Source organism: Nerophis lumbriciformis, linkage group LG31 (genome assembly GCF_033978685.3).
Source record: "Nerophis lumbriciformis linkage group LG31, RoL_Nlum_v2.1, whole genome shotgun sequence".
NCBI lineage: Eukaryota > Metazoa > Chordata > Actinopteri > Syngnathiformes > Syngnathidae > Nerophis > Nerophis lumbriciformis.
The window spans coordinates 10397921-10407500 of record NC_084578.2 but is presented as its reverse complement, the minus strand read 5'-3'; the positions used below and the strand labels follow the sequence as shown (position 1 = coordinate 10407500).

Below are 9580 nucleotides of genomic sequence, written 5' to 3'. Positions count from 1 at the left end.
CAACCTGACTGGCGTTGAAAACAAACCGTCGCCATTACTCTTTAACCTGTCGACCTGCGCTGATTAAACCCGTCATTCTGCCTCCAAAATGCCAAAAAACGGTGTTGTTTTTGGTTGTGCAAACCACAACTGGAAACAGGGAAAACAAAGGTCGTATTTTGTTCTGCCAAAGCGTGCTAAAAGCCCACAGAGACGAGACAAATGGCTCGCAGCTTTACACCGGGAAAACGAGGACGGTTCTCACTGGAGTCCCCCAAAATCCCGGGTCGTGTGTTCGGATCACTTCGTTTCTGGTAAATATAAGGAACAAAAATCCACCTTCTTAACCACAACTTGGTCCATGCTAATGTTGAACCCGTTGAATTTTTACTGAATAACGTTCGACAGCTGAAGTTGTTGTTGTTGCACAACAATAACATACGGTATAAAGGCTATTTCCAGTAATTCAGCAAATAATAAATCATAATACTGAACTGAATTTGAATGAGCTCTCTACAGATATAATAAATATACAGATACTGGTAGCCACCGTGTCATCCTTATTATCATTTATCAACATACCTTGGGTGATTTAACAATTTTTATGTGATTTATTCGTTATATAACAACCGAAGCTAACAACCGACCTGGTGCGCTTGTGAGGTAGACATAAAGATTTCCAAATTCCATGTCCGGCCATTGTGTAGGATTATCAGTCCACGCATCTGCTGGAAGGTGGTAAGGGCAGTCGTTTAATCCAACTACAGAACATTTTAACTTGTATCTTAACCTAGCCTCACTGGAAAGACTATTTACATAATCATACGCCATTTAGAACAGTTTAAAATGCCGTGAAACCTCGTTAAATGCCTTTTCTGTCAATGCTGTGTTCGCTGTGAGCTGGTTTGTTTTCAACGAATTCAATATGGCGACCGCGTTGCTAGGGGATTGGAGGGCGGAAGTGACGTAGTGAAGTGACTGCATGTCAAGTAGGGCTGGGCCAGGGGTCGGCAACCCGCGGCTCTAGAGCCGCATGCGGCTCTTTAGCGCCGCCCTAGTGGCTCTCTGGAGCTTTTTCACAAATGTATGAAAAATGGAAAAAGTTGAGGGGAAAAAAAACATTTTTTGTTTTAATATGGTTTCTGTAGGAGGACAAACATGACACAAACCTCCCTAATTGTTATAAAGCACACTGTTTACATTAAACATGCTTCACTGATTCGAGTATTTGGCGAGCGCCGTTTTGTCCTACTAATTTTGGCGGTCCTTGAACTCACCGTAGTTTGTTTACATGTATAACTTTCTAGGACGTGTTTTATGCCACTTCTTTTTCTGTCTCATGTTGTCCACCAAACTTTTAACGTTGTGCATGAATCCACAAAGGTGAGTTTTGTTGATGTTATTGACTTGTGTGGAGTGTTAATCAGACATATTTGGTCACTGCATGACTGCGAGCTAATCGATGCTAACATGCTATTTAGGCTAGCTTTATGTACATATTGCATAATGATGCCTCATTTGTAGCTATATTTGAGCTCATTTAGTTTCCTTTAAGTCATATTAATTCAATTTATATCTCATGACACACTATCTGTATGTAATATGGCTTTTAATTTTTTGCGGCTCCAGACAGATTTGTTTTTGTATTTTTGGTCCAATAAGGCTCTTTCAACATTTTGGGTTGCCGACCCCTGGGCTGGGCCTTCCATCCATCCATTCATTTTCCTTTTACCATGAATTGATTAACGTGGACCCCGACTTAAAACAAGATGAAAAACGTATTCGGGTGTTACCATTTAGTGGTCAATTGTACAGAATATGTACTGTACTGTGCAATCTACTAATAAAAGTTTCAATCAATCAATCAATCAATCAATCAATTCCTCCGCTTATCTGAGGTCGGGTCGCGGAGGCAGCAGCCTAAGCAGGGAAGCCCAGACTTCCCTCTCCCCAGCGACTTCGTCCAGCTCCTCCCTGGGGATCCTGAGGCGTTCCCAGGCCAGCCGGGAGACATAGTCTATCAACGTGTCCTGGGTCTTCCCCTTGGCTTCCTGCTGGTCGGGCGTGCCCCAAACACCTCCCTATACTGCAAAAAGTCAGTGTTCAAAAACAAGAATAAAAAATACAAAAATGAGGGGTATTTTATTTGAACTAAGCAAAATTATCTGGATGTGGAATTGGGGGTTAAATCACCAAATGATTCCGCTGCTGCTTACTGCTTGTATTAGTAGATTGCACAGTACAGTACATATTCCGTACAATTGACCACTAAATGGTAAGTCGGGGTCCACGTTAATCAATTCATGGTATAAATATATACTATCAGCATAATACAGTCATCACACAAGTTAATCATCAGAGTATATACATTGAATTATTTACATTTACAATCCGGGGGTGGGATGTGGAGGTGGTTGGGGCGGGGGGGTTAGGTTTAGTTGATATCAGCACTTCAGTCATCAACAATTATATCATCTGAGAAATGGACATTGAAACAGTGTAGGTTTGACTTCGTACGTGGCGTTCCAATGAGATTTATGAAGACGACTGCCTGAAGAAAACATGCGCATTTCCAAAGTCAGTGGTGATATAGGGCTGCATGTCAAGTAGGTTTGGGCCATCCATCCAACCATCCATTTTCCTCCGCTTATCCGATGTCGGGTCGCGGAGGCAGCAGCCTAAGAAGGGAAGCCCAGACTTCCCTCTCCCCAGCCACTTTGTCCAGCTCCTCCCGGGGGATCCTGAGGCGTTCCCTGGCCAGCCGGGAGACATAGTCTTCCTAACGTGTCCTGGGTCTTCCCCTTGGCCTCCTGCCGGTCGGGCGTGCCCCAAACACCTCCCTACACTGCAAAAAGTCAGTGTTCAAAAACAAGAATAAAAAATACAAAAATGAGGGGTATTTTATTTGAACTAAGCAAAATTATCTGCCAATAGAACAAGAAAATTTGGCTGGTCAAGACTTTCCAAAACAAGTAAAATTAGCTAACTTCAATGTAAAATAAGGATATTCTCACTAATAACAACTGTATTACTATATAAGTACATATTTTCTATTGTTTCATTGAAAATAAAACGGCAAAGTCCATTTGGCTGTCATCTGTTTTAATTATGAGACACAATTGTGTCAAAGTCATGATTTCTTTTTCATGCTTGAAATAAGAAACGATTACTTTAAAAAGGTAGTTCTATACTTGTGAGTGTTGATGACCCAGCTTTGCAACACTTGATATTCTAGTTTCAAGCATGTTTTACTCAATATAGGTGATCAAATCTCAGCAACAAGCTGTAATATCTTACTGAGATCATTTAAGACCAAAACACTTAAAGGGGAACATTATCACCATTTCAGAAGGGTTAAAACCATTAAAAATCAGTTCCCAGTGGCTTATTTTATTTTTCGAAGTTTTTTTCAAAATTTTACCCATCACGCAATATCCCTAAAAAAAGCTTCAAAGTGCCTGATTTTAACCATCGTTATATACACCCGTCCATTTTCCTGTGACGTCACATAGTGATGCCGATACAAACAAACATGGCGGATAGAACAGCAAGTTTATAGCAACATTAGCTCGGATTCAGACTCGGATTTCAGCGGCTTAAGCGATTCAACAGATTACGAATGTATTGAAACGGATGGTTGTAGTGTGGAGGCAGGTAGCGAAAACGAAATTGAAGAAGAAACTGAAGCTATTGAGCCATATCGGTTTGAACCGTATGCAAGCGAAACCGACAAACGACACGACAGCCAGCGACACGGGAGAAAGCGAGGACGAATTCGGCGATTGCCTTCTAACCAACGATTGGTATGTGTTTGTTTGGCATTAAAGGAAACTAACAACTATGAACTAGGTTTACAGCATATGAAATACATTTGGCAACAACATGCACTTTGAGAGTGCAGACAGCCCAGTTTTCATCAATTAATATATTCTGTAGACATACCCTCATCCGCTATCTTTTCCTGAAAGCTGATCTGTCCAGTCCAATTGGAAATGCATCTGCTTTGAGTGTCGCAGGATATCCACACATTCTTGCCATCTCTGTCGTAGCATAGCTTTCTTCGGTAAAGTGTGCGGAACAAACGTCCAATTTCTTGCCACTTTCGCATCTTTGGGCCACTGGTGCAACTTGAATCCGTCCCTGTTCGTGTTGTTACACCCTCCGACAACACACCGACGAGGCATGATGTCTCCAAGGTACGGAAAACAGTCGAAAAAACGGAAAATAACAGAGCTGATTTGACTCGGTGTTTGAGAAAATGGCGGATTGCTTCCCGATGTGACGTCATGTTGTGACGTCATCGCTCCGAGAGCGAATAATAGAAGGCGTTTAATTCGCTAAAAATTCACCCATTTAGAGTTCGGAAATCGGTTAAAAAAATGTATGGTCTTTTTTCTGCAACATCAAGGTATATATTGACACTTACATAGGTCTGGTGATAATGTTCCCCTTTAAAACAAGTAAAACACTGACATAAAATCTGCTTAGTGAGAAGAATTATCTTATCAGATAGAAAATAAGCAAATATCAACGTTATTTGAGATATTTAATCTTACTTAGATTTCAGTTTTTGCAGTGTAGGGAGGCGTTCGGGTGGCATGCTGACCAGATGCCCGAACCACCTCATCTGGCTCCTCTCGATGTGGAGGACCAGCGGCTTTACTCTGAGTTCCTCCCGGATGACAAAGCTTCTCACCCTATCTCTAAGGGAGAGCCCCGCCACCCGGCGGAGGAAACTCATTTCGGCCGCTTGTATCCGTGATTTTGTCCTTTCGGTCATAACCCAAAGCTCATGACCATAGGTGAGGATGGGAACGTAGATCGACCTGTAAATTGAGAGCTTTGCCTTCCGGCTCAGCTCCTTCTTCACTACAATGGATCGATACAGCGTCCGCATTACTGAAGACGCCGCACCGATCCACCTGTCGATTTCACGATCCACTCTTCCCCCACTCGTGAGCAATATTCCTAGGTACTTGAACTCTTCCACTTGGGGCAAGATCTCTTCCCCAACTTGGGGATGGCACTCATAGTGAGTTCAGAAAGCATAAGAACAAGTATATACATTTGATTATTTACATTTGATTATTTACAACTTGTAGAGGTGGGATGTGGAAGGGGGAGGGGGTTAGGCTTGGGTTGTAGTTGTCTGGAGGTGTTCTTTTAGTGCAGTTTTGAAGGAGGATAGAGATGCACTTTCTTTTACACCTGTTGGGAGTGCATTCCATATTGATGTGGCATAGAAGGAGAATGAGTTAAGACCTTTGTTAGATCGGAATCTGGGTTTGAAGTGGTTTGCGGAGCTCCCCCTGGTGTTGTGGTTATGGCAGTCATTTACGTTATGGAAGTAGTTTGACATGTACTTCGGTATCAGGGAGGTGTAGCGAATTTTATAGACTAGGCTCAGTGCAATTTGTTTTACTCTGTCCTCCACCCTGAGCCAGCCCACTTTGGAGAAGTGGGTAGGAGTGAGGTGTGATCACCTGTGGGGATGGGTCAAATGCAGAGGATAATTTCACCGCATCTCGTGTGTGTGTGTGTGACAATCATTGGCACTTTAACTTTATTACATTCTTTAAAACATTTATTCAGTATTTTTTTTTTACTTTAGAAAGTTTTATGGTTGAAACCAATAATGATGCCAAAAAACATTAAAAAAAACCATGGGAAGTCCTCAAATACTTACTTTGAAAATGTAATTTTATTTATAGATTATACTCTTCACTTCTCTGTGAGCGCTTTGAGTATCTAATAATAGAAAAGTGCGATATAAAATCTAATCCATTATTATTATTATTATTATATGCAAACTGTTGTTGTGTTCCCTAATTTGAGTGTACATAAATGAAGGTGTGTGTTGCTGAGTCCGACCTAGACATAATCTGGACTATACATTAATGCTTATTTTGAAAATGTAATTTTGTTTATAGATAATATGCAAACTGTTGTTGTGTTCCGTAATTTGAGTGGACATAAATTAAGGTGTGTGTTGCTGAGTCCTACCTGGACATAATCTGGACCAGTGTTTTTCTACCACTGTGCACTCACTATTGTGCTGTGAGATACAGTCTGATGTGCCATGGGAGATGATCTAATTTCACCTATTTGGGTTAAAAACATTTCTTACAAACCAGTAATTATAGTCTGCAAATGATGTGTTGTTGTTGTGTGTCGGTGCTGTCTAGAGCTCGGCAGAGTAACCGTGTAATACTCTTCCATATCAGTAGGTGGCAGCCGGTAGCTAATTGCTTTGTAGCTGTCGGAAACAGCGGGAGGCAGCGTGCAGGTAAAAAGGTGTCTAATGCTTAAACCAAAAATAAACAAATGGTGAGTGCCCCTAAGAAAAGGCATTGAAGCTTAGGGAAGGCTATGCAGAACGAAACTAAAACTGAACTGTCTACAAAGTAAACAAAAACAGAATGCTGGATGACAGCAAAGACTTACTGTGGAGCAGAAAAGGCGTCAACAAAGTACATCCGGACATGACAATCAACAATGTCCACACAAAGAATGATAAAAACAACTGAAATGATCTTGATTGCTAAAACAAACTAGATATATAGATAAATATCGCTCAAAGGAAGACATGAAACTGCTACAGGAAAATACCAAACAAAGAGAAAAAAACACCAAAATAGGAGCGCAAGACAAGAACTAAAACAGCAAAAAACTCAAAATAAGTCACGGGGTGATGTGACCGGTGGTGACAGTACACCTACTTTGAGACAAGAGCTATAGTGATGCATGCTTGGTTATGGTTTAAAGTCATATCCAACTGTTAACGGTTAGTACTATTAGTGGACCAGCAGCACACACAATTATGTGTGCTTCACGGTCTGTATCCCTTGCAGACTGTATCGATATATATTGTAGAAACCAGAATATTCATAACAGAAGGAAACAACCCTTTTGTGTGAAAGTAAGTGGGGGAGGGAGCGCTTTTGGGTTGGTGCACTAATTGTAAGTGTATCTTGTGTTTTTTATGTTGATTTAATAATAATAATAATTCAAATAAAAATAAAAAGTAGGACTGGGCGATATGGCAACAAAAAAAGATCACAAATACTTTTTTTTACATCATCCGATCTTGATTAATATTATATTTTTTTATTTAAGGAACATTTTCCCGTGCAGAATTACATCGAGTACCATTGCATCCCTACTGTTCACTACTGCAGTATCTTGTAACAGACATTTCCGCCATATTTGATCAAGATAATATTGACTAACAACTGTCATTTTGTATTTATAATTGTGTTTACTAGATGTGCAACGCTACAGGTAACCCACGCTACGGTCCGTACCTCGGTTTGAGGGCCACAGTTTTGCTTCTTTCTCGGTACGTTTTGTGCCCGAATGAAGCTGAGATAGACTCCAGCACCCCTCGCGACCCCAAAAGGGACAAGCGGTAGAAAATGGATGGATGAATACTAGCATTTGTGCCTCAGTTTCAACTAGCGCCTCCCCGCTCTTTGTTGACATGTGTTTGCTTCATTTATTTAGGCTTCCAGTGTGCCAGTCTACAAGGAAGTGGAGGTTTACATCCACTACGACTAAATAACGAGTCCTGCAATGAAGGTGACAGTCACGTTTGGGCAGACAGGTGTGGTCGTGCCCTGCAAGGAGGGATGGACGGTGAGGGATCTCATCCAACAAGCCACACAGAGATACAGAAAACTCCTGGAACAGGTACTGTGCCTTGAGAATATTCCTTTAAATTTTGTTGCTGTAAAGTACAAAACCCTAAACCAGTGAAGTTGGCACGTTGTGTATTTCGTAGATAAAAACAGAATACAATGATTTGCAAATCCTTTTCAAGAATAGACTGCAAAGACAAAATATTGAATGTTCGAACTGAGAAACGTTTTTTTTTGCAAATAGTCATTAACTTAGAATTTAATGGCAGCAACACAATGCAAAAAAGGTGGCACAGGGGCATTTTTACCACTGTGTTACATGGCCTTTCCTTTTAACAACACTCCGTAAACGTTTGGGAACTGAGTAGACATATTTTTTAAGCTTTTCAGGTAGAAATATTTCCCATTCTTGTTTGATGCACAGCTTAAGTTGTTCAACAGTCCGGGCTTCCTCGCTTCCTTGCTTGTAGAACTTTATTGTCAATCATAAATCATGCCTCTCACCTGGATAGTACAAGGATGAGGATGTATTCCGACAAGTTGGTACACTTTGACAGCCAATTTAGACCCGTAAATGGCGAGAACGACACGGAAAGACACTTGGTTGCACCCCCCTTTTCTTTGCGAGGATTATGAGTCATTCTTCAGCTAAACGGGAATATAAGAAGATTCTATCAGTCGGCATCCTAATGACAGCAGACCTTGTTCAGTAAGTTTTATTATGTTTGTTGGCTCTCATAAAGTCTGCAGTGAGTAATAATTGGTGATGTTGTGGAAAAAAACAACCTTGAAATCAATGCGCCGCCTTCGCTTGAAATGAGCAATATACATAAATATTAGATAGCATTATAAATGTGGCTATTACTACATTACATATATACTTACACAGTGACGTGCGGTCACTAGAATCATGGAAAGAAAAAAAATGTAAAAAGAAAAAAAAAAAATTAAATTGTTATATGTATCCAGTGATTATACTATAAAGTTATTTTCCATTTAACTTCACCAGTTTTAGATTATTTTTATTCAAAATCGCTGAATTTTCACATTTGCCGTTCAAATACTGAGAAGAGACGGTGCGGTGAACAGCAGCCAGTTGAGGCACGTCACTCAGTGCCGCAACATGGATTGCGCAATGACTCGGCTAACTGCTGGTCTGCTGTGCAGTGAGACCGTATTGCTATATGAACTATATTATACATTTCCATAGTTTAGTTAGCTGAGGTATATAATGTACAGTGTATTTTGTCAACAACTGTATGTGTGTAAAGTATTTCTTGTGCTGAGCGATCATAAAACGGCTGCAAAAGACGCACTGGCTGAGGCTTGCCTCCTGCACCCCCGCCGTAGAATTGTTATATCAACTAAAGCCCACACTTAAACTTTCCACGTCGCAAGATTGAATCTATTTAAAAAAATGATTTCATAAGAAGCCAAAAAGTGCAAAAACAATAATGTTGGTGTTGGAGGAGTTGTGAATGACTGCAGGGCCACAACATTAGATACACTTGCAGACTGCAAGTGTACCTAATTCACAACTCCTCCAACACCAACATTATTGTTTTTGCACTTTTTGGCTTCTTATTAAATAACTTTTGTAACCTATTTTCATGGGCTTTCCTCTTTCTGATGTTAAGTTCCTGTTATGCGCTGTTATACAGTATATGCCTTGAGCTCTTATTTTGAAGGCGCTAAGAGCGGAAGTGATGTCACGTTGCAGAGGTTTTTGAAAGAAGGTAAATAAAGTGGTCCTCGTGTAAACTGGAGCCTCTGTGTTTGATATTTTGTAGTTTCATACAGTATAGGCGACATTTATAAACCCTCGGTTACACTTTTTTAAATAGATTCAATCTTGCACGTGGAAAGTTTAAGTGAGGGCTTTAGTTGCGGCGCATGGACTTAATTTCTAAGTAAAGGTAAGACCATAATAACGTTTTTTTTATTAAATGTGCTTTTTTTGTGTG

At 40.5% G+C, this 9580-nt stretch overlaps 1 protein-coding gene across 2 annotated transcripts in view; it reads left to right on the top strand.

Moving 5' to 3' along the window:
• Nucleotides 1–9580, top strand: part of pard3bb (par-3 family cell polarity regulator beta b) — a 432163-nt gene that overhangs the window by 722 nt on the left and 421861 nt on the right. For both annotated transcript variants that reach the window (XM_061926590.1, XM_061926589.1), the window contains exon 2: nt 7483–7668. In XM_061926590.1, coding sequence (XP_061782574.1) covers nt 7552–7668 — 117 coding nt within the window. In that variant the 5' untranslated portion in view covers nt 7483–7551. The remainder of the gene's footprint in view (nt 1–7482; nt 7669–9580) is intronic.